Genomic DNA, 24591 nt, shown 5'->3' with positions numbered 1-24591 from the left:
GTAAGTGGAAGCATACAAGACTCTTAACTTGGTCATGAGGATGTAGACGCATGCTTCTCATCTACAGACACTAACTAACCCATTCTGGGCAGGGCAGGAGGAGTTGGATATGTAAAAGGGGCTAGAAACAGACCTTGAGCGCTAAGGCTTACTACCTTCTGCTTAAAAACATGTTTCACTTTCTAGCTGAGAGGAAATGAGTCTTTGTTTATGGGCTTGTTCCGCTTTTCTATGCTTTTTCTTCAGAGACCCTTCAAAGGTAGGTTTCAGAGACTGATAGGAGAGCTACTTTCTAAGTGGTGCACGTTGGCCAGACATGTGAGCTATTTGTTTCAGAACTGCAAATTGATTGTGAACTGTTTGCTTGTTCTAGTCGGGAGTGTAGCTCCTCATTTTAAGCACTTTAATTTCAGAGAGAGAGCTAGTTCACGTGATTTGATTTTGATGCAGGCTAGGCAGCAGGGTTTAGCAATTGGAACTGCCACAAATAAGTAGTTTTGTGTTGCAAAATCATGGTGTTGTGGGCTCTGTTCCCTATCCTCACAGTGCTCTGCAGAGATCTAATACTGCATTTCCTGCCTGTGATATAAATAAGTTGTACTGTTTTAGAACAGAGCTGTTTTGTAAGGTTCATTGCATTAGATCAATGGGTTTTAAAATGTGAGATATGGACAGTTGCCAAGGGAAGCACGAAAGTTCCCCTGATCTCTTCTTCTCGCACCCCTGACTGTTCCTCTCTCAGGACCAGTGGCAGAGTTATCTCACTCCCTCATCACTCCCAGTTAGGTGCAAGTCCTCCCCACTCTTCACACTAAGCTTGGGGCATCAGCACAGCAAAGCAACTTGTTTTTTCCCCATTATAAGTTTGGTTTTCTACAGATAGATAAGCATCACCTGGGCCAGTGGGCTGTGCTCCTTTTCTTTTCTGGAGCTTCAGTCCACTTTTCTTGGACCTGAAGTAAACAACCTATCTTGTTTTTGCCTGTTACAGTTGGGGATGCTTAAAGGACAGTTTGCCAGTCTTGAGATTTTTCTTACGGCAGTTTTTGAAAATCTGTTTTAGACTGGCCAAATCTTATTTGCTTGTGGTTACTTCCTGTTTTGTACTCCTCTCCTCTCCTGCAGGGGAAAGTTAACAGGAAAAGGGGTAGGATGAGTATTTTGGTGAGTGCAGGAAGTACCCTCTTGTCCCTACCTGACCTCAGGAAAAAACAATAGGTTGGGGGGGGCATTACACATTTGCTGAGATTTTGTGTTTACGGGGTAAACAGAAGCAGAACCTAAGCAGAGAGTCTTGTGTTTCCCACCACTTCAGGGAGGCAGCAGTGCATTAACTCTTTTAAGTGGTTCTTAAGCTAAATGTTTCTCCTGTAGATGCTGGATAAAAATGACTTTCTTTTCTTCAGATAGTGGGTATTTAACTAAGAAGTGCTCTTGAACAGCAGCACAGAATGATAGCAGTTTCATTTGTATTGTGAATGTCAAGCAGGATAGCGCTACTTCTTCCTTGCATTTAAAATCAAAGTTTGGGACACATTAACATTCCTGGAGGTGACTTTCATAGCCAGTGCATTTTCTTCTGATACATACTGTTATTTGCCTACCTTGCTGGTACATAATTACGGTAAATTAATATAGTATTAGCAAAAGTAATGCTTTTGCTGAACCAGAGGAAGCTGGAACATAATGGGTAACGTTCAACTAACTTTTCCTGTCAAGGATTTCTTCTTGCACATTGGGACCTTCTCCCTCTTCCCCCTCCCACACTGTATGCCCTGTACCCTCCTCAAATTTTTCAGGAACAAATCTAGGGGGTGCATGGGAGAAGGTTCCATTGTGCAATTAGAAATCGTTGCACTGATGTAAGGATTCAATGTAGTGCCATGTTGGATAGAATCTCTTGTGTTCCATGTCATTTGGGTTGATTGAAGACAGACAGACAGAGATGCTGTTACAAGTTCAGCTCATTCACTGTGATCAGCAACCAATCACTCAGCAAAGAATATGTGGGGGTTTTTTGTGTTTTTTTGTTGCTGTTGAGGGTTTTTTTGTTAGACATTGATGGCTAGAAATATTTCCTCTAGCCTTTTGGAAAGAGACTTTCTTCAGCAAGCGGGAAGGGCAAAGAAAGAATCTGGTGAAAAACACCAGAGACAACAATGGAATGAAGCTTTTTGTCGTATACAAGATGGACAAGAGTAATGGACAAGAGTAGTGTGTATTTTTATCACACACACACACACACACACACACACACACACACACACACATTGCCAACTCATTAAAAACCACAGCGATGTACAACAGAATCATGAAAACATTGTAAAATTATAAAGATAACAAAATATGGAAGAAATGACCAACACTCGGTAAAAATTATTCTCTAAAAGTTTTTGACGAAAGTGTTTCCAAAACTGGTGGCTGTCTGATTTCAATAAAAGCATTGTTCCAAATTACTAGTCTCACTACTTCAGAAGGAAAAACCAGGCTGCAGAATTCTATATTAGCTGCAGTTTCCAAATCAGCCTCATGGGTAGCCCATGCATTCCAATAGTCCCAATTCAGCAGTTCCCAAAGCTTGAACTGGGATACCAAGAGACTTTTTTTTGTATTTCCCCTAATGCTTGCACCACTATGGCCGATCTATGTCCATATGTAAAATGGTCAATTTCATTGACTAAATCATCAAAACTAACATGATTAAATCTTAATATCCTATTCCAGAATTATTATGTAGTAAAAGAGAAAAGATGGTCAAAGGAATATCTATCTTCCTCCACATTGCAATAAGCATTTTATAGGAGCCAGATTTTAATACCATAGCCACCTGATTTATGATATACATGCCTGATTACTCTGCTGAGGCAGCCACTGATTCACACACTCATTCATCTTTACTATATTTTCTGTCTGTAATTCGTCAATCTTTTCATCATGGATTTTGCTTAATTCGTTTGTTGCCGTAATTTCTGTTAAAAGAGTCAAGCCTCTGAACTACAACTTGCAGCAATTCACATGCACCTTTACAAATTGTGGCAAGGTAGTTCTATGTTGATGTAATTTGAGAAAAAGTACTAGACGCCACGTTCTGTGCCAACCAACACTTTAAAAATATTGGCAGTTTGCGCCACTATGAGATGTGTTGCTCTGTCTCACTCTTGAAATGAGTAACGTTTCTGATTCTTTTATGCTATTTCAATTATTCACACACCCTGTGAATGCAGTTCTAAAGGAAGGCACTTTGATGTAGGATTCTAAATGAAAAATAGGTCATTATATTTAGTAAATGCTTCAGTTCAGCTTGCATCTAGGACAGGTTCTGTGTTTTGCACATGAAATAGGCACCCAGCAGTGCTGACTTGCTTAGTGAGGTTGTGCCTAGTAGAATATCTCTGTGCCCTTGGCTGTATGGGATATGCTGATTTTGGATTTTTATAGGTCTTTTAGAGTTTCTATAGGTTTTAAAATATTTATTCCTGGCGTTTAGGCAGGCAGGGCTGCTTTTCTCCCAAGTGACCATGGAGAAGCATTGCTTTACCTTGACAACTTCCCAGTGCAGCATGGCATTCATTGAATGGTCGATTTTCCAGTTTGATTGTTTGATGTACTTTAACCAGGGCTGGAAATATCACTTCAGAGTTACATCAACCCAACTTGGTTGGCCAGTTATAGGATCTGACTGGGATTAGGAACCCAGAAGTGGAACTCTCCTTTTTGATTGGGCAAGTCTCATAGGTAGATCAGGGATTGTTCTTCCACTCTTTGGTAATTCTGTGCTGGCATGTCAGGGTTTCATTCTGTCCTCTTCTGTTGAGTGTCCATGTGGACCTGCTGGAAGAGATTGCCAAAAGGATGGCAGTAACATGTCAGTATACTTGCATTACACAGCAGCATGCTTCTTTAACAGCGGATTCACTTAGGAACAGTGTCTTAGCAGCCCATGTTGGGCTGAAGAACAGACTATATATAGAATGGATGGTGGAGCTGATGCTAACTGGGAATCCAGTGTCTAAAGGGAGGAGGGAGTCTGGTGTAGGTGCTGTGGCCCATTCATTAGTGGCCCAGGCACACTCTTTAAATTGGGGGTAACCAATGCAGAAGGCCTTCCCTGGTTCTTCCAGGCACCATGGCGCCTATGACTGCCAGCTTGGTAACCCTCAATATTTGGGGGCGGGGGGCAGGGTTGAGCTGGGAGGGCCTGCTGCCTTGGATTTGGTTGGTCTGCAAGGATTGTGGAGGGGGGAGAAATGGTAGGAATGACTTCCCTGCTTGCCTAGTGGCCCATCCTCTTTGCTTCTTTGTTGCCTACCTGGAACTGGCAGAATAAAAATAATAATTTCAATAATAATGATATTATTATTTACCGGTATACCCTGCCCATCTGGGTGGGTTTTCCCAGCCACTCTGGGTGGCTTACAGAAGGCACTTGCTTCACCCCATGAAAGGACTGTGTGTTTTAAGAATTACACAGTTGGGCACAGAGATGGATATATATGTGTGTAGTGTCTGAGCGGGGAGGTATATTTGAATGTGTGGTTTGTGTGAGGGAGAAATGCACTTAGGCAGAGAGAGGGAGGGAGAGGTGTGTGAGAGAGACAGAGACAGAGGTAGCAGCTTTTTACTATTTGCACCTAGTGAACTTACTTTATTAAGCTAAGATATGAAGGGTGTTCAGATGTTACATTCAACAAGTGTATGATCTGTATACACAAAGAGTTGATATGTACACTTCTACAGACATTCACATATAACATTTAATGAGTGCACAGCCTATACAGATTAGTTGAGCTGTATAGGTGGCGCTGTGGGTTAAACCACAGAGCCTAGGACTTGCCGATCAGAAGGTTGGCGGTTTGAATCCTCGCGACGGGGTGAGCTCCCGTTGCTCGGTCCCTGCTCCTGCCAACATAGCAATTTGAAAGCACCTCAAAGTGCAAGTAGATAAATAGGTACCGCTCCGGCAGGAAGGTAAACGGCATATCCGTGCGCTGCTCTGGTTTGCCAGAAGCGGCTTAGTCATGCTGGCCACATGACCCAGAAGCTGTACGCCGGCTCCCTCGGCCAATAAAGCGAGATGAGCGCCGTAACCCCAGAGTCGGTCACAATTGGACATAATGGTCAGGGGTCCCTTTACCTTTACCTTTATCAATTAGGAAGTGCACATGCTTGCACAAACACTTGCACGTATGTAAAGATTGCTTGCATCTGTGTTCAGTGCAACATGTAAACAAGCCTATGATCTTCTGAACCATGGCAGGGTTTCAGAGCTTTGGAATTGCACCAAATATTCCATTTTCCAATGAGGGTTATAATTTATAATGTGCACTTAGAGGTTCCAAGAACAGTGTGTTTCGAAATGAATACAACTCTTTCCTTAATTACTAGTGCCCAGTGATGGATTTGCTTAACTCCATTCTGTTAAGCCTGTTCTTTTTAGCCTTAGTTAAGAACAATTTTCATAGTGAAAAGTTGTCCAAGAGCCCAGACGTAATCTTGGGGGAAATTAGAAACCTTAAGTGTGTTGAGTAATTTAATCTTAATGTTGAAGCTTTATAAATGAGAGGTGCTGCGTAATTTTAATGCAGATTCAAAGTGGTTTCTGTGTCAGTAATGCTGGAATTGGCTCCCCTTAATCTGCGTAGTAGGTGTAAAGCGTCTCAGTTCTGAATCCACACTGCAAAGACAAGGAGAAGACCGAGCACTTGCAGCAGTCTCTGTTTCAGAGTCTTTGGCATTAATGCTGACTTAGAGTCAGCTTCTAAAAATAAAGTTATTGGAAGAAGGTTTAGGCTGCAAATATGAAATTGCAGAACTTCTACGTGAAATGTTTTCATTGTCATTATTACTCTTTTTCTGATGGACTTTGTTCTTATATTTGTCACAGTGACCACATGGAAAATATATCGGGCTATTTAATGAAATACACAAATCTTGTCACAGGCTGGCAGTACCGGTAAGTACGGTTTCTTAAAAATTCACTGTATTACCTAATGATGAAATGAAGTTGTCTTAATCAGTAGGCAGGGATTTGTTTTAAAATGCTGGAAATAGTCAAGGGCTGCTTTTGTTCTGTTTTAGAAAAGGATAAGCAAACTACAGATAAAGGCAGAAGTGTTGCATCAGTAATCTCTTATTTTTGTGCCAGGCATTGATTGCCTGAGCTGTAAATGCCCTCATTCGACTAGTAGGTTTTGTGTGTTTCTGAGGGAAAACTCTGCTATGAAACACATTCGAAAAACCCAGAGCACAGTTAATATTTGGGAGTAAAGTGCAAATAATGAGGCATGCTTTGCTTTCAAATGTTATATTGTACAGTACATTTGAAAAGCATAGTGTTTACAAGAGAAAATACTGCATCCCTGTTGAATATTACTGATGGTATTCTGAGATACTTCTTGGAGAATATTGAGCATACCTAGTATTTGGGGACATTTGAAAAAGGTTTGAAATGCTTGTTTTTCACAAATCTAAAGAGGCTTTGAGGAATTCAAATTTTGCTGTTGCTCCCAACCCCTGCAGTCTTTCCTTCTACCCCGAAAGCTCAATGTTATTTAGATTTGACAGATTTGGGTATGCCCGTCCTTATCCCCCCCCCCCCGGCTCTCTGAAGTATGCACTATGTTTTGGTTCAGGTTAATCACATCAGTATATTTTAAAAGCCTGTTAAATTCGCTTGGACTTTAGAGCTGGTTAAGGGGAAGAATTAAAAAGTGAACCAAGCACTTCACCTTCCTTTTCTCTCCTAATGCCTTAGTTGTGTTGCATTGTGTGTTTTGAGCTAAGGGAACAGCATTTCACAATTTCCTCTAAATATAGAATCATAGAATCATAGAGTTGGAAGAGACCACAAGGGCCATCGAGTCCAACCCCCTGCCAAGCAGGAAACACCATCAGAGCACTCCTGACATATGGTTGTCAAGCCTCTGCTTAAAGACCTCCAAAGTAGGAGACTCCACCACACTCCTTGGCAGCAAATTCCACTGTCGAAGAGCTCTTACTGTCAGGAAGTTCTTCCTAATGTTTAGGTGGAATCTTCTTTCTTGTAGTTTGGATCCATTGCTCTGTGTCCGCTTCTCTGGAGCAGCAGAAAAAACCTTTCTCCCTCCTCTATGTGACATCCTTTTATATATTTGAACATGGCTATCATATCACCCCTTAACCTCCTCTTCTCCAGGCTAAACATGCCCAGCTCCCTTAGCCGTTCCTCATAAGGCATCGTTTCCAGGCCTTTGACCATTTTGGTTGCCCTCCTCTGGACACGTTCCAGTTTGTCAGTGTCCTTCTTGAACTGTGGTGCCCAGAACTGTATATCTGCTGTATCAATTTGCTTCTCCCATCTTTATTGCCTGTGCAGTTTGAACTTGAACTCTCAATGTGTCAACAACTAGGTTTCGTTGCACTGAGGTTTCCCAAATACACATTTTGTTATTGGTACTAAATAGTGATTAAACTAACCCCATAGGAAACCATTGCATTTTTATTGTCCTATAAACAGGCAGTGATGAAGCAGCAGTAGCACAATTTCATCTTTTAATAACGGAAATGGTAGTATATAATTATCATTAGTGTTCTTGGGGGGGGGGTGAGCCATCAGAGTGCCACAAAAGTCCTTCACAAAAAATTATCCCACTTCCCCAGCCCTTATGTCTAGGACAACTTAGCAAGTTTTAAAAATGATGTACACATAATTTACAAGTACAGCAACAGAAGTATGTATACCCTTAGGACCAAGCCATGCATGATATGTGACTGGATCTACCAATCTTTTTTTAGAAACAGCAGCAACCCGTTTTTTTAAACACAGGCATAGAACTCTGAATTTGGTCAGAGCATCAGTGCTGGGGAGGAGTCCATAAGCCCTGTTCCCTAATCTAGATGATTCTACCCTAAATTGCTGCTCTGTTTCCCTCCCCCTATAAAGTACTTAGCAAATATATTGGCTGCAATGCACAATAACCAGTGACTGAGCCATACATCAGAAAAGGCCTGTGCAAACAGAAGAGTCTTAAGCAGGAATCTGAAACAAAGCACCAATTGTTATTGCTTAATAGTAATAGGGAAGGAGTTCCACAACCTATGCACAGACAGTTTAAAGGACTTCTATCTTTTGGAAGCAAGGCAAACATCATGTGGCATTTTTAAATGTTCCTTTCTGGCTAAATAAAAATATTGGGCAGAGGGTCTTAAACCTGCTCTCTGGACCCTGCAGATGAGTATTGGAGATAATACAGTGCAGTCCCTCCTGTACTCATTTCACAGAGTAATCCAAGAGGATGCCATTGTCAGTACTATAAAAAACCATATAAGGAGAATGATCATACTTTCTGTGTCCTGCTCTTAATAAAGGCAATCCTTTGAATGACCCAAGGGTGATTCATCCCATAACCAGGCCTGAACCTAGACGGGGAAGGGTCTAGAAAATTGGTATCCTCTAGGCATGCCTGCAGTTGCTCCACCATGATTCCACCATGACTTTCCTCCTCTAGAAAAGAAGTTGCCCTATATCAAAGGTCCAGGGTAGGCTGCTTGAGGAGTGGCTACACCTCTGCTGCCTTGAGGACAGCAGGGACCCTCCCCAATGCAGAAATGTGTTAACTACATTCTGAACCCACCCAGTCACACCCTTTCTCCTAGTTTTTATTAGCCAAGAAGAGCAGGGGTCAAGAGAGCATTGCTGCGTGTACCCTGTCAGTGCCACCAGGCTGCAGCAGCAGGTTAGACATGGCAACGGACACCTCAACAGAGATGTCCTTCGGGCATCAAGTGAGTTTGTCCTCAAAAGTACAAAGCAAAATGGTCACAAAGGGCTTCCAAGGACACTACAGGTCCACCCACAACAGCAGTTGTGATCAAACTTCAGGCCACATTAGAAAACTCAGTTGGACATTTACTGGAAGGTGCAGTGCATCTGATAAAGTTTTGCCATCTGCACTACTGCATAGTCGGCATGGTTGTGCACTCTAACTAGTGTTTGATCAGCTTCAGGATGAGACATGTGCCATTTGCATTCTAGTCATTATCCAGCCTGCTTCATCTTCTATGCTCCTTAGAGTACCATGGGGCTTCCTAGACTCTGCAGCACCTGAGAGGACACTCAGGGTCAATTGTGTGTTACCTCACTTTTTCTAAATGTGATGAAATCTTCAACAGATATCATTCAGGAATGGAATCCCTTGGATTCCATAAATCTCAGGGGTAGGCTATCCCTCTTGGTCCTCCATCCCTGTAGGGAGACACTGGCACCAGAAGTCCGCACTTTCCCAGTAAGTGGTCTGTCCGTGACACAGGGGTATTGTGGAATCCCCTCCTTTCAGACTGCTCCTCCCATTGTTCAGAGCAAAAACCACATTCAGGGTATGCTCTGTTCTGAGCGGTCTGTTGTGGCGTTCCCATCATAGCCATGGAGGCTAGAAAAGCCAAGCTGGACAGACAGTAGACCCCACATGAAAATTGAAATTGCCTAGAATAATTGCCCTTGTTCTTCCAAAATCTTACCAGAGACCACTTCAGCCAGTTCAGTCACTGAGGTTACTGAGCAGCAAAGGGGGATGGTACAGCAGTGGTATTCCTAGTTTGTTTTTATGGCCCAGCACCAGATGCAGACCCTCTAAGCCAGTTCCAAGTTCAAGAGGTTTTCTGGTGACGAGAGAGCATTCTGCTGAACTTTGGTGACCTAATCCCCCAACATTCAGGCCTAACAGTGTTCTGCTCTGAAAAGCCTCACCACCCCCACATCAAAAACATTAGCCTCGGTAGCAGCGCAGAGTCACATACCAAGGAGAGAAATAATATTTTTCTAAGGACAAAATGTCCACGCACATGTACAATTACTTCGTGGTAGAAGGACTTCCTTGCCAGTCTGGGGAACTGCAGGATCTCAGGTCCTGTCCCTCAGCCTGTACATTTAGCATGACTGTGGATCCAGAGGCAGTTTATTCACTGAGTGGGGAGTCAATTTATTGAACTAACAGGAAGAAACTGGTTATAGCTGGCGGACTGGTCTTCAAGGAATATTTGATCAGTCAGTTGATGGGCATTCCAAAACTAATCACTTCTATTATTGACACAACCCAGTTTTCTGTAATCCCAAAATATCTAAATATGGCCATCTGCGTAAAGAGTAATTTGTTTAACCTTTAGTCTTGCTTTACTCTTACATGGTTTATTTCCCTCAAAACTTACAGGTATTTTGTCTTGAACAATGAAGCTGGTCTCCTGGAGTATTTTGTGAATGAACAGCTGAAAAACCAGAAGCCCAGGGGTACATTACAGCTGGCTGGAGCTGTGATCTCTCCTAGTGATGAAGATTCTCATACGTTCACAGTGAATGCAGCTAGTGGAGAACAATATAAGCTGCGAGGTAAGACTCCGTAGTTCTTGGATTTCCCCACTAGGAGGAAGCCTTGCCTCTTCTTTGCTTGTCTTTGGGTAGCTGTCTTCTTCAAGTCAGTGTCTGCTTGCTGTTTTGTGCATTCTGAAAAATTACTGTGTCTGAATTTGAACATTTTTTTTTTTACAAATTAAACTGCTAGAGGTATAAAGCACTTTCTTTTTACATAAAAAATGCATAGTAGACAAGAGAAATACTAAAGATAAGTGAAATCCTCTAATTTAGGAATAATGACTATAACACAAATGTTGGTGAATATAACGTCTCCATGTGGTAAAATATTTATATGCATATTATAGGTATATACAAAACTTTGCATTTTAATTACTGTGTGTTCTTGAGATTTATTCAAGTTTTTAAAAAAATATATATTTTAAACAATTGAAATCATGTTAACCATTCCACTTTGATAGTTGGCATAAAAACAGTCACATTTTTTCTATATGCATCGTTTGGGGAGAGTGGTGCTTTTAGTCAAAACAAGAGATGTAACCAATCAATGTGCTGTCAATTTTTACTAAAATGCATAGCTGCAAAATGTGACTGCTGAAGAATGAGGGCTGATAGGTCTTCACCCTTTTACACAGGCGTTCAGACAAATGCCACATTTCATTGAAGAGGAGCTTTCTGCTGTAGTCCAGACTGTAATGTTCCTTCTGACTCATAGTGAATACTTGCAACACTTAGTATATCTTACAGTTGCACTTATCTGATTCCCATATTTGTCCCAGCCCAATCAGTAGATTCTGAAAAGGTGTGGGTGTGGGGGCCCCAGGTGAAAAATGCATAAATGGGGGGCCACAACAAGAGGCCAGGGATCACAGAGGGAAGTGAGAAGTGAAGAAGAAAAATCCTGATTGGCTGACTGTCCGTCAGTAACAAGGGGATAAGGGGCGGCCCACCAGGGCTTAGCGCTCCTTTTTGACATGTGCACCCTCCTTTTTCAGTATAGCTTCCTCAGAGTGCAGGAAGAGTAGTTTTAGTTCAACATTTGCCATTGTTTGCTGTAGAAAACATTTTCCTCTATTTTTACTGTGGCCCTGGCATCACCTAAAAGCGTACTGTGGACAACCAATGCTACATCGATCACAGAACCATTGCAGTGGGAGGTTAGAGTTATGATATGCCTCAGGATAAGACCCAGTAACCCAAAGCAAGAGGTGCCACAGGTTGTAACTATGCCACATTTTGCACACCCTCTCCTTCTGCATTGCTGGGATGTTCCCTAAACAAAACTTAACTTGAAATAAATAATTGCATTCTTGCCTTGTCTGCCTCTGAACTTCCTTTTTCTTCTGATGATTTTTTTTTTTTAATCCAGCTACTGATGCCAAAGAACGGCAGCATTGGGTCAGCAGGCTTCAGATATGCACACAGCACCACACTGAAGCAATTGGAAAGGTACTGTCTGTAACATATACTTTAAGTTATGCAGCAGTTATTTAAACTGCCCATCAATTATGTAGCTTAAAGGGTCATAATTACAATTGCTGAAGAAGCGTGAGCCTACCATAGAAAGATGACAGCAATGCCAAGCCGAATTAGGTTTTATTTGAAATGTGACGCTGCAAACTTAAGCGTGTATTTGTTGTAATAGTCGAATAGCGGGGACCTCCTCTGATTGCCACTGAAGTGACTTCTCCGTAGCTTCTAATGGCACTGTTCAGTAAAACAAAATAATCTGACAGGTAGTTAGCTAGACACCCAGAGAAGGAAATTCTACAACTTTCCAACTAGGTTTGGCTTTTTCCATGGACCACTGTCTCTTCTGCACTTGGGAAATCTGAAGTCTGTTTCCTTAAATTGTAATGGCAATGCAGTCCTTAAAACTGAAACTGCAGCCCTTTCACTTAGGAGTAATCATTGTTGAACCCAGTGCGATGGACGTCTGAGGAAGCATGCATGGGATTAGACTGTGAATCTGTTTTTTCTTGTAGATGTAAATTAGGTGTACAGTGCGTACAGCACAACAGAGAAGGTGTCTATTCTCTTTTATACACTGAAGCATGGTGGGGGAGATGGAGCAGCAGCCCCATGGGTGCTAGTTCTGTATTCTGATGAGTATTTAGTATTGGTCAAGGCCTGAATATATGTTGATGATTTAGCCAGTCCTCAGGGTTTTCGAAATTATTGGGTGCATATTCTAATAGTATATCTATGTATTTAATATGTATATAAGTAAAAAAAGGTGGAGACTTAAAGATTAGTTTTCAAGTATTTCCTAATATGTATGTTTGTTCACCAGAACAATCCTCCTCTGAAATCTCGCAGCTTCTCTCTTGCATCTCAAGGAAGTGGCTCCCCTGGTGTGCAAAGAAGACCCAGCCAAAATGCAGCTTCCTTTTTTAATGTTGGGCATCACAAGCTGCCAGCTGGGAGGAGAATTCCCATTTTGCAGCCAGATCATTTAATTGATGTACGAGAGGTTAGTATAATCTTAACTTCTTCTTTTTTACCAGTTTCTTGGTTAAGAACAGCTTGCTTTGGGAAGCAAACAGTCCCTGTACTATCTGAAATTCAGCATGATAATTGAATTTATGATAATAGTAATTTACACCTTGCAGCGTCAATGACTTATTCTGGTTACTTCTCCCTTAATCTACTCAGGTTGAGGTTGGCAGTGAGCATTGAGCTCAACATGTGCTCTCATTCTTCGCTGCCTCAAAACTAGTAATTGATAAACTGCTATTTCCATTCTCTATACTTCTTTATCTGGGTACCCGGGGGTGATAGTTGCGACTTATTCTTATTTATTTTATTGTTGGCTTCCTTGAGTATTTTGTATGGAAAGGCAAGGCATAAATTTAATAAATAAATAATCCTTTCATGATGAGAAAGAAAATCTTACACATGGAACTAAGGGGTTACAGGTGTTATCTTGACCTAACAGGGGTGGGGAGATACCTTACTCTCTGAACTTGGGATTGGCTCTTTCTTGAAAAGCAAGCTCAGACACTTGGACCATGATTCTTTAAATTAGGAAACTGAGCAGGAAACACATGACTAGTTCCATCATCACTCCTGTAATAAGTCTTAGGGCTGGAATGTAGCACTGGATGGTGATGAAATTCTATCAGTCTCCCTCTCGTAGCCTCCCTTATATTCGTTTGAATAAGCTGTGCAGTGAATTATCTATGTAATCTGCTCTCATTGCAGAAGGTTGAGATCGCCATTCATAATAGATCACGTAGCCAAAAAGTAGAGTGACCCAGTTGTGCTCTCAGTACTCTCTCAAGTGATCATGGACAAGACGTCCTGTGCTGCCTGCTCATCATCTGCTCAAAACAAAGTCGAAAACACTGGAGTTTAGGATCCATTGACATCCTTTTACCCTTGGGTTTTGAGGGGTGAGGATATGGTAACTCCTCATTCCTACTGAGCACCAACTATGATGAACATCAGGGTGAACCTAGTTCGATTCAAAAGGTGGATTTCTAAAGTCTCAATAAATCCAAAGCAGAGCTATTTCTGCTACTGTGTCTTAACTTCTAGGTTGGTGCTTGGCTTTGCTCCAGCAGTGTTAACCATACCACATTTCTGGCTTTCCTCTGTCTAAAAAGAGCATTAAGAACAAGCAGGACAGAGAACTGGACAGGTTTGAGGCTTCAAGATGGTGAAGAATTGTGGTTAATCTTTGACTGTGGTTAAAAACAATGCTGAAGTATTTCATTCAGAGAGCGGGGGGTGGGGGGTTAAGACAAGACAAGAGGGAAGGTGCAGGACTCTGGAGATATGTGATATCGTACCTGGTTTCCATCCCACCTGAAGCAGCCACAAAAGATAAAACTTTTGAGTAGAGAAAAGAATAGTGCTTCTTTTTAATATAGGGCTGATACTTTTGTGTAGTAGATTATTAGCACAAATGTTTCTTCCATTCAGGTTCAGCCCAAGACATTTCACAGTAAATGGTTGTCTTCTCCACCTTCCCCCACCCCAACCCACTGGCCCAACCAAGGCTAACTGTGTTATTTTAGAATGTGAGACAAAAAGGCCCTCTCCCTGGCAATAAAAATGCAATAGTTATAAATTAAATAACTAGGAATTTGCTACCATAGGTGTCAGCAAAGGAGTGGAATGTGATCATTTATATGATTATGGTTATAAAGGAATGGATTGGCACCATCTTATGATGCTTTTAAAAATAGATTGGTGTGTGTGTGTTTGCTTATTTAGTCTGAATATGCAATATGTTCTTGCTGGTTTGAATGAGTAGGTTAGCCAAAAAAACTGGCTAGGTGAGTTTAGATAGAGTTATTTTCCAAGATAATTTGACTAAAGAACCACCTGAGGTCTCAAGCCATTTCTGCAATGCAAGGCAGGCCCTATAATTAGGCAGAGACCTGGGAGGCAATGGAGGCAGACACACCCACCCCAGATGTTTTTGCTGAGTCCTTGGCTGTTCCTTTTTTTCTGGAAGGCAGGCTACGTATAACCTGTCCTGTGCCCCCATAACTAGCCGTTAGCTCTTGGGCATGGTGAAGGACATTGTTCCACTGCCTCCACTGAAGTAAGAAGTAGCTTCATTTAACAATCTATATAGTTTGGATGTTTGAAGAGTTCAGGGGATTGGATGAAGCCCGAGTGCTCTTTTTGTAATGTTACGTTGGCACACTGAATTTGAATAACAAGGGGTTTTAGGTAAATAAGAGTTCAGCTGATGTTTCAGATGACCCAAACCTCAGCCTTTTGTGCATTGATTGCCTGCTAGATGATGTCGCAAGCTGAGGGACAGCAGAGAGACTTGATAAGGAACATAGAATGTCTTCCTTCCTCTGGCCATCTTTCTTCCTTGGACCAAGACCTGCTGATGCTCAAGGCAACCTCTATGGCCACAATGAATTGCTTAAACGATTGTTTCCACATTCTTCAGCTCCAGCATGCATCGCAACAAAAAGGGTCCTTACCTACTGGTGAGTTATATTTGCTGTGTCTTCTTCTTTTAATAAAGCCTTGAATTGATCTTTCTCTTCCGTGCAAAACAGGAAACATATTTAAATGCCTTCAGTACTTTGGAGTTCTTACGTTCCCACTTTGCTGCTTGCACTTTAGCATTTGCCTATCATGAGTTTACATCACTCCTTTCATGGAATTCACAATGGTGTACATGGCATTCCTAAGTGGTCAACATCCAGGCACCAGACCCAGACCTGCTTAGTTTCCAAATGGTGGTGGCCTCATGTGCCTTCAGATCATACCCGAAGGGGAATGTTCAGTCAACCTAGATAGCTGCTGCTGCTGCTGCTGAACTTCCCCAGGGTCCTTGTATGGTGTAACAGCTCAGCTCAGAATCCGGCACTGTGATCGGCAGAAGATGCCAAGTTACCAGTAATGTTTATGTCCCAGATTGACTGTTCTTTTATTCAAGTTTGTGTATGTGTTTCTTTTAATAGGGCATTATTAGAGTCTACACACACTAGCCTTTGAGAACAGAATGGAACATTTTCATTATTGATGAGGAATTGTATCCATTCCGATAGACTAGCTGGGGGGTAACTGGAGACACCAGAATCATTAAACGAACGGGTGACAGTTTTCCAAATGATGCAGCTTTTATTTTCAAGCAACTATTATTTATTCAACAGAGGTTTATTCAACTGTGCAAAACCAAGTATTCCCTCCACCCCGTCAATGCCCCAACAAGACCTCTGGCAAAACGTGTGTTCTTTAGTTTTAGCTTTACTTCCTAGAAATAAATTGCAGTTTGCAATTGTTTTCCCCTAATGGTGTTGCTAGAATGTCGATGCTGCAACCTGTCCAAAGGGATTACGTAACAACCCAGTCTTATTGGGTTCTTTAACTGGTGTCTGATTACACCTTTCGTAACCCCATCTCCTCCTCCGCCGGAGCAAGTTGTGTGTTTCATCATGGCCCAATCACAGGCATCATTCTAATGACCCAAGGAGGTGGTGTTCTCCTGCACCCATCTTTGTTTTTTTTGTAGCTGCTTGAGCAAGCTCAGTTGCTTTTTAGTCATTTTGGGGGGAGGGGGGAGTAAAGCTGCTTAATGACAGTTGCCTTTTCAAAAAACAAAATACGCTTCTAGAATATGAGCAAGTTTCAGCGTAAACTCTCGTTTGCTTCAGGGACAACTATCAGCTGGTTGGAACCAAAGATCTCCCTGCCAAACCACTTCAAAAATGGAGCAGATCAGAATTTCCCAGCAGATCAAAACAAGCCATCATCGATCAGAGAGGAGCAGTCCATTTCAGGTTCCAGTCAGCTAACCAGGGTAAGGTTAACATGAAAGCTCCTGTTGTGTGCTTTGTTTTTGGTTTTTTCCTCCTTTACTTGAGAAATGAGGACGGCTCAGGCTTTTAACATACTACTATTTTGAGTAGGCATCATTGAGAAAAATCAGAGTGTACACAGTTTCTGTGAGTGTAACACAGTATCAATACAGGTATCACTTCTTAAGTTGTAGCTTTTTCCCTTCTGTCATTAACAGGAGGAAATATGGAAAAGGTAGCATTGATGAAAGGAATAATTAAGTAAATTATAATAAATCCCATGCAGTTAAATATAGTTGCAAAGCCATAAGCAGATTAAACGGTGAAAACCTTTCCAGGTATATGTGCCCAAATCAGTCAAGATAAAGTGAGAATGCAACTGGATGTTTTTAATATATATATTTTGTCACTTAATCTATAGATACCTTTCTTGAAAATTAACAGCAGATTAGAATAGTAATGGAGCAACAAGCTGTAAGTTCTCATTGTAAAACTACATATCTGATCTTAAAATATCTTAAATTGAAAGGATATAATGAAAGCTATAAAAAAATTGTAATACGACCATATTTCAGAAAGCAAACCATGAAAGTTGTAGTGAATGGATGCTGTCATTTCTTCATTTCCCACATTAAAAATGAAGAAATTTAGTGACTGCCTATTTGATTTAAACTTTACTTAAAGTGTGTGTGTGTTTAAGTTTTTTTAATGAGTTGGAAGCCAAAGCTAGGCTTTGAATCATGGTTGCTTCCAAACAAGAAACTGAGTTACAGAAGCGGAATACCCTTACTGGAAGAATGTGATGCCAGCATACTTACTGACAGTTCAGCAGCTGTTCGCACCCTGGAGAGACAATGCAAGAAAATAGTCTCCCTTTCTCTGCCTACCCCGTCATGGCTGCTGCTCCTGTTCTGATGACTGCTGTTTACTGCTTTTCTTTACTTCTCCCTGGTTACCACCATACTTTGCTCTAGGAGATGGCAAATTCCCACTACACACCCTGTTGCTTGCAGCACTTGACGGTGTTACCTAGAAGAGTTACTGAATTGTACCTGAAAAGACCTGGTGCCCAACCCATTCTTCACTGAGGCAGAAATCTCCACACACCCAAGCATTCCTAAATGATGAGTGTATGTAACTGAATAGAATTCGGAGTGCAGTATGCCGTGAGCAGGGAATTTCAAGGCTGGGAGAGGAATACAAGTAAATACAAATACAAGCAAAAAAATAAACTCATTTAGTAAGATGCAACTAGATGATTTAAAATGAAATCACATCTCCCTCACCAGCCATAGGCAAGAGTCAGTTTCATAGCCCACTTCCTATGTTGTTCTTGCTGCCCCCCAACCTCTGCTCCTGTATCCCTTGTTCCTTAGTATTCTCTCCCAGTTGCTGGGAGGAGCAAGGCCTGTTGCAAAGCTTTTGAGTTTCCACAATAGCAGTAGTAGTGTGAATGTGACTGTTCTCTCAGCTATTTTTCTGCCCGCACTGGGATGAATATCCACCATAGTTCCATCCCAGAAAAATTAATTCAGGTATCCCAGCAGTTCTCAAACTTTCTGCCCCCAGGGCCCACTTGAGAGGACTGAAGGCTAGCACTTACAAAACTGTTGGGTGTCAGGGCAGGGGCAGAAACAATTACAAAATGGTGGCAGGTAGAGATGGAGACAGGCATAATCAGCTGGCAGGTACTGACATTGCTCTTTATTGATATCTAATTCCACTTCAGAAATCTCTAAATTCCCTGGCAGAGCGATTTCCTTGTGGCAAGAAGTTCCACAGTACAGATACTGGCCCTGAGGTGATATGACTCAGCCTGCCCATTTTTGCTGTTTCAGAGGCTCTAGATGGAGAAGTCTTTTTATATTATCCCCCCATTTCAAAGTCTTTATTCATCTCCTGTTATTTCTTCTCCTTTAACACTTGTGCCTTATATACCTAAGCTGCCAGTTTTTCCTTTCCTCCTCCCTTACTCTTTTATGTTCACTTCTTTCTTCTGCAACAGCTTTCTTCTCATCTCCTTTCTTTCTGTTTCCAGTTGCTACTTATTTTTAAGTACAGTGGTACCTCGGGTTAAGTACTTATTTTGTTCTGGAGGTCAGTTCTTAACCTGAAACTGTTCTTAACCTGAAGCACGACTTTAGCTAATGGGGCCTCCCACTGCTACTGCGCCGCCGGAGCACGATTTCTGTTCTCATCCTGAAGCAAAGTTCTTAACCCGAGGTACTATTTCTGGGTTAGCAGAGTCTGTAACCTGAGGTACCACTGTATTAGCCTTTTGCATCTCTAATTTCCTTCCATTCCTCTTGCCCTTTCCTCTCAGAGAAGGGAAAACTCCCTTTCCTCCCCCATCCCAACTCTGACTCCCGCCCATCTTTCTCTGCAAGGAATTGCTGGTACTGGCACCAGTCCACTCAAAATGGCAGGGGAAGGGCGGGCAAGTGAGGAGACACAGTGTGGGCTGTGTCAGTGAGGCCCACTTGAAAGTGCACTGGGACCCACTGGCATTCCCAGACCTTCTGTTGGAGAATCGTTGTCACAGCCTAAAATACTGATGCATTTTGGTGCCTGTAGAGAAAGCAAGGAAGAGCGGGGAAATGTTTTTGCACATTTCCGAGGAACTATTAAAGGAAGATGTCTACTCAGTATAGCTTTGAAGGGCACTTCAAATGGGACATGGGAACAATAAGCATTCACAGTTATTCTGTTCTATAAGCAGTCTTTATTAATATCACTGACAAATATTTTGTGGAATATGGAGGGTAACTCCTGGGTCCGTATGTTTGAAAAGGCTTTGCTCATTTTGATAGATACCATAGTGGCCAAGTGGATAAGACTCCTTGTTGTTTATTCAGAATGTTACCTGCCTTTCACCACAAGGTTCCAGAGTGGGATACAGCAATTTAAAACACAGTATTAAAATTAGTTAAAAACAAATACTTGGTGTGCCTTATCTGTCTTTGTCTTCAGTCTGCCTCTTCCAAGGTGAGACATGATACTGAATATATCATTCCCTCTCTGCCATTGGAGCTAATAGACCTTTGAGTCTGGCAATCCAGGTCATCTTACTAAATACTTCTCCTATGCTTGGTCTATAGCCGTTTTGTAGTTGGCTATTCCACTTAGGACAAGCAGGAATTCCTTCTGGGAGAGTAAACTTCATAATCTGTGATACATGGATACATGCAGGCTATACTTCATTTATTTCTTTTTTTGTGTGTGTGTTGGCACATTTTATATTCAGGGCAAGTCTGTCAGAGAACTTTTACTGTTCCCACTTTTTTCCATCTGTAATACTTGAAGTCATCATTCTACATAGGAGAAACTGAGCATCATTAGCATTAAACATAACATATGTTACTCCTCTTATTTTTGTTTTACATTTAATTGTTATTAAAGTGGGTTTTTAAATTTCCCACTCAGTGATTTTGTCTTGTTCATTTCAGGAAATTGACAGCAAGTACTAGAAATATAAAAAAATTGTTCCATCAAAGGCAAAATATGATTATACCTATCTGTTAAGCAGGTCTATCAGCTGAAGTTAAAACACAGTTGATGAAACACCCAGCTTTTAATTAACAGATCAAGTAAATGTGCATATTACCAAAACCCTAAGTGTGTTTGAGGTGGGTGTTTGAGATCATTAAAGAATGCTCCTGGACAGCATAAGAACTTGTAAGCAAAGGCTACTATTCATTGTTGAACCATCTTTATTTGTTTTTTATCAATGTAGAAATCCAGATTGTATAATAATTCCTATTTTAATAGCACCCTAGAGACACAAAAAATGAGCATATTGAAATCCCACCCGTATTGCAGAAGAGATACACTGACATTGGTTTAAACTGAGTGCTGTCAGCTTTACTAGCTTGTGTCTCTTATTCCTAGAAGTGAAATCATACATATGGGCTAGTTTTGTAGAGAAACTAAAAATAAAATTTGTGTTTTTTTACAAAATAAAACTTCCATAGGGAGAAGAGAGCTAGTGTGTCTGTGGAGGATGAACAGTGATATTCTCTTCAGTCAGCCCAAGAAATTAGTTAGGCAACTAAGTCTTTGTTCTGATTCGTCATTCTCAGGATCACGCTATTAATTGAAGCTTGCAGCCTTAACTGTTGTTAAGTGGCTTGTTCAGTATCACTCCTACAAATGATGTTGCTTGAGACATGAGTGATTATCTGTGAGGTTTGGGAGGATGACTGAACCGTTGTGCTTGGGAGGAAGAGGGATTAAGTTCTAAAGCCCAGATATTTAGGGCTGGTAAATTATTTGAAGTGTCATTTGTTTTTGGAATTTACACTAGGAACCAGAGGAAATAAACCCAGATGAGGAGATAGAGGATACATGTGAACTTAAAGAGGATGACCTTGGAGCCGTGGAAGAACAGCGTAGCGTTATCTTGCATCTCCTGTCTCAACTCAAACTTGGCATGGACTTAACAAGAGTAAGTGACTGAAACATTAATCTTTTTGAAATTGAGAGGGAAGTGCTTCTGGAACTGAAGGCTGGCCCAGCCACATCTGGATTTGCACAGACAACTTAATTAACTTGGAATTAAGCCTTTGCTCCCCTTCCCACAAAAAAGCCCTCGCTGAAGACATTCCTACCAGTTGAATTTATATCAGCTAGTTGAACTGCGCTCTCAGAATTGTTTATTTAGGAATTCTTTTGGGTAATAAGGAATCTGCTCAGTGTGTGTGTGTGTGTGTGTGTGTGTGTACTAGCTCCATCTCACCCCAGGTTGTCATTCCTGTTGACCACCATGGACTGAAATGGGAAGCTTCCTGCACTTGTGGAGGCTTGGTGTACATTTCAGAGCCCTGGAAAATCGGGGTTCTAGAACACTCAGGGAGCCCCGATAAGTATAAATGATGCCTTAGCTTCAGACAGCCACCCTCCACTGTGTTGGAACACCTAAAGGAGAAGGAGGAAGTATTTCATAGTGTTTTAAGAATACACAAAGTAACATGTCTTCCTCTTGTTTGCACTAGTTAAGGTTGTGCTCTTTGCTTAGAAAAGTGTTATACCCTTATCCAGTCACTTGCAATTCGAAGCTTTAGGTGTGCTTCATGCCTTTCTTTCTTTTCAGGTGGTACTCCCCACTTTTATATTAGAGAAACGCTCTTTGCTGGAAATGTATGCTGACTTCATGTCCCACCCAGATCTCTTCATTGCGATTTCCAGCGGCGCCAGCCCCGAGGAGAGGATGATCCGCTTTGTTGAATATTACCTCACTTCCTTTCATGAAGGTCGCAAAGGTGCGATAGCGAAAAAGCCATACAACCCGATCATCGGGGAAACGTTTCACTGCTCGTGGAAGAGCCGAGTACCGTCCGACACGAGTAGTAACTCTTCGTCCCATTCCCTCTCTGAGCAAGGGACTGTCTCAGAAGAGTCACAGGAACAAGCAGAGTCGGACTACCACACAGTCAGATTTGTAGCGGAACAAGTGTCCCATCACCCTCCAGTCTCAGGGTTTTATGCCGAATGTGTAGAAAGGAATATGTGTGTCAATGCTCACGTCTGGACTAAAAGTAAATTCCTAGGAATGTCAATAGGAGTGACTATGGTTGGCGAAGGTAAGTGAAGAACGCTGCAATTAGCCACTTGCCACAATCGGCTCACTCATGTTTGGTCGGTTTCACAGTGTGTGTTTCACCACTTGTGCTTTACTTGTCAGCTAACCCAGTGTTTTCCAATCTTTTTCTAACCGTGGCTCCCTTCTGACCTTGTTTCCTTCCTGTGGCCTGCCCATGGACGTAGCCGGGGGGGCAGTTGTGTGCTGTGGCCCCCCATTTACGAGATTTTGACCTTTGGCCCCCTGGAATATCCTGGGGGCCACCAGGGGCCATATGGCGCCTGGTTGGGAAACACTGATCTAACCTGTGAAGACAGGGCTTCATGGTGCCAGAGATGCTCAGGGATGGCCATTTCAAGAGCTCATTGTGCTTCACTGTTCAACAGCGCAACTAAGTTTCAAACAGATTGTCTGCTCTACTCACTGGGAAAAAGGCCCAGGGCATTTAGGCACCCATTGGATTCCATTAATCTCCAGTGGTGAGGGTGGGCCATCCAATTCAGTACCCCACCCCTCCAGGGGTGGATCAAAGCCATTAGACCATACTTCACCAGAAAGTGGTTTGACCATGAGCCCCCTGCTACTTCCAGTCTACCCCTTCCTCCATCTGGAGCAAAGACCAGATTGAGGGTGTGCCCTGGCCAGTGTGTTGGGTCACTGATAACTTGGGACAGCCCCATGGCTGTCATGGAGGCCATGAAGTCCTGAAAAGGAACACCTGAGGCATCCTCTGCATGGATCTTGACATCATCCAGGACTATTGTTAGGGGTTCCTCCACCACCATGCCCATCAGCTTGGTCAGATAAGCTGGTGAGCAGCAGATTAGATGGTAAACCAGCAGTGACCCTTGTTGACTGTCTTCTTGGCCCAACAACAGGTACCGGCCCTAACAACCAGCTCCAAGACAGGGTTTTTTCTGGTGATGTAGATGGAAGTACTGGTACTATGAGCCACATCCACTTCATTGCCACCCTATCTCTGTAGCTTGTGCTGATGCTGTAGTCAGGTGGACAGAGCTGAGTCAGATCAACTCCCAGCTTGCCCACCCAGGTCTCATATGCACCATGGACAGGCTGATGGCCACAGCAGATGAACCACCAGGAACCCAGCCATGGGAGAGGTGGGAGCAAGAATCAAGGTGTAAATAGCCTCTCCCTCGACTTCTGTGATAACTTGTCTCCCATAGCCATTTCTCTCCCTAACCATGTTTGGCTCTTCACAAGCCCATGATATAAATAACAGCCCAACAACAAAAATGTACTCTACCCATCAGTTATCCCAGAAGGTATCTATCTGGTTAAGAACAGCTTTACTAAAAGCATGTACAAACCACCCAGCCCCTGCCACACTCCAATCCTGCCTCATATTCACACTGCAGGCTCTTGCCCTGGGAGAATCTGGCAACTTTCTCCAGTCATACAATTCACTGTCCAGGTTCTCACCCTGTGCAAGAAGCACAGACACCTTATGAGGAATGAACCCCTTTAGTGTCACCCTTTTGGTGGCAAGCCTAACACCCAAGTGCAGCTGAGCTTTTATGCCCTCTGTCCCAGCCAGCTGCAGATGCAACAGACTACAGGATTAGGTGCTCCTTCCAAGGGCAACCTCTCTTTGGTCTCTTGGTCAGAGAAGAAGACAGGCTCCAGTCCTGTCAGAACTTACAGTGGACCTCAGTTGTTTTGGGAGCACTTGGGACCAAGTTCGGAAATCTTGTAGCACGTGAAAATGATAAAAAAGTTTGTCTCCAGATGATGTATTTTGTGTCTTCTTTTATGATGCCTATGTCCTGGCCCTAGTATGCATTCCAGTTTCTTCTTTGCTTCTTTTGCATTGCACATTTCTGTTAATTTCAGATATTTCCTACAGAATTTCAGGTGCGCAGACCCCTTTTTCTGAAACTGTTGCTTTGCTCTAGTTCCTTGTGAGAGGTGATGTCGTCCATCCTGCACCCAAAACTAATCTTACTCCGTTGCTCAACTTATTATACAGTGGAGACGTTTTTTGTAATGTAGGGTTGTTTGACAAGTCACAGTAAGACATAGATACCAGCAAGCCTCAGAAATGTAGAGGAATTGTGCTGGGGGGGGGGGCGGGGAGGGTCATAGGCTTTACTGTTCTAAACTATGTTGGCCTCTTAAGTAGAAAATGCAAATGGAGATGATCCCAATGAATTTTATCTCTCACAGGAAAACAGAGGGTATATCTTCTGTCTTTACAATTAATGATCATAATTTCCTAACATATACTATGGGTTGTATATACAACAAACTCCTGTTAGAGCAAGGATTTCCATCTTTGCAATAGGACTTCTTCCCATCTATTCCAAGGGATCTCCCAACCCTCCAGAGCATATTTGCAGGCGTGGGGGGGGGGGTCGTCTCAGGGGGAGAAAGTT

The 24591-nt window shown here is 42.3% G+C and overlaps 1 protein-coding gene across 3 annotated transcripts in view; it reads left to right on the top strand.

The window, feature by feature from the left end:
• OSBPL11 (oxysterol binding protein like 11) overlaps window positions 1-24591 on the top strand; it is a 43810-nt gene that overhangs the window by 14552 nt on the left and 4667 nt on the right. For 2 of the 3 annotated variants that reach the window (XM_081188541.1, XM_081188542.1), the window contains exons 2-9: window positions 5885-5953; window positions 10185-10360; window positions 11712-11791; window positions 12636-12815; window positions 15099-15300; window positions 16474-16619; window positions 20921-21061; window positions 21707-22196. In XM_081188541.1, coding sequence (XP_081044667.1) covers window positions 5885-5953; window positions 10185-10360; window positions 11712-11791; window positions 12636-12815; window positions 15099-15300; window positions 16474-16619; window positions 20921-21061; window positions 21707-22196 — 1484 coding nt within the window. Of the gene's footprint in view, window positions 1-104; window positions 260-5884; window positions 5954-10184; window positions 10361-11711; window positions 11792-12635; window positions 12816-15098; window positions 15301-16473; window positions 16620-20920; window positions 21062-21706; window positions 22197-24591 lie in introns of those variants that run through there. The other variant, XM_081188543.1, reaches the window with a different exon arrangement.

This window comes from Podarcis bocagei (assembly GCF_964188305.1).
Source record: "Podarcis bocagei genome assembly, chromosome: 1".
NCBI classification, from domain to species: Eukaryota; Metazoa; Chordata; class Lepidosauria; order Squamata; family Lacertidae; genus Podarcis; species Podarcis bocagei.
The sequence above is the reverse complement of the archived record's forward strand: the minus strand, read 5'-3'. Positions and strand labels throughout refer to the sequence as shown.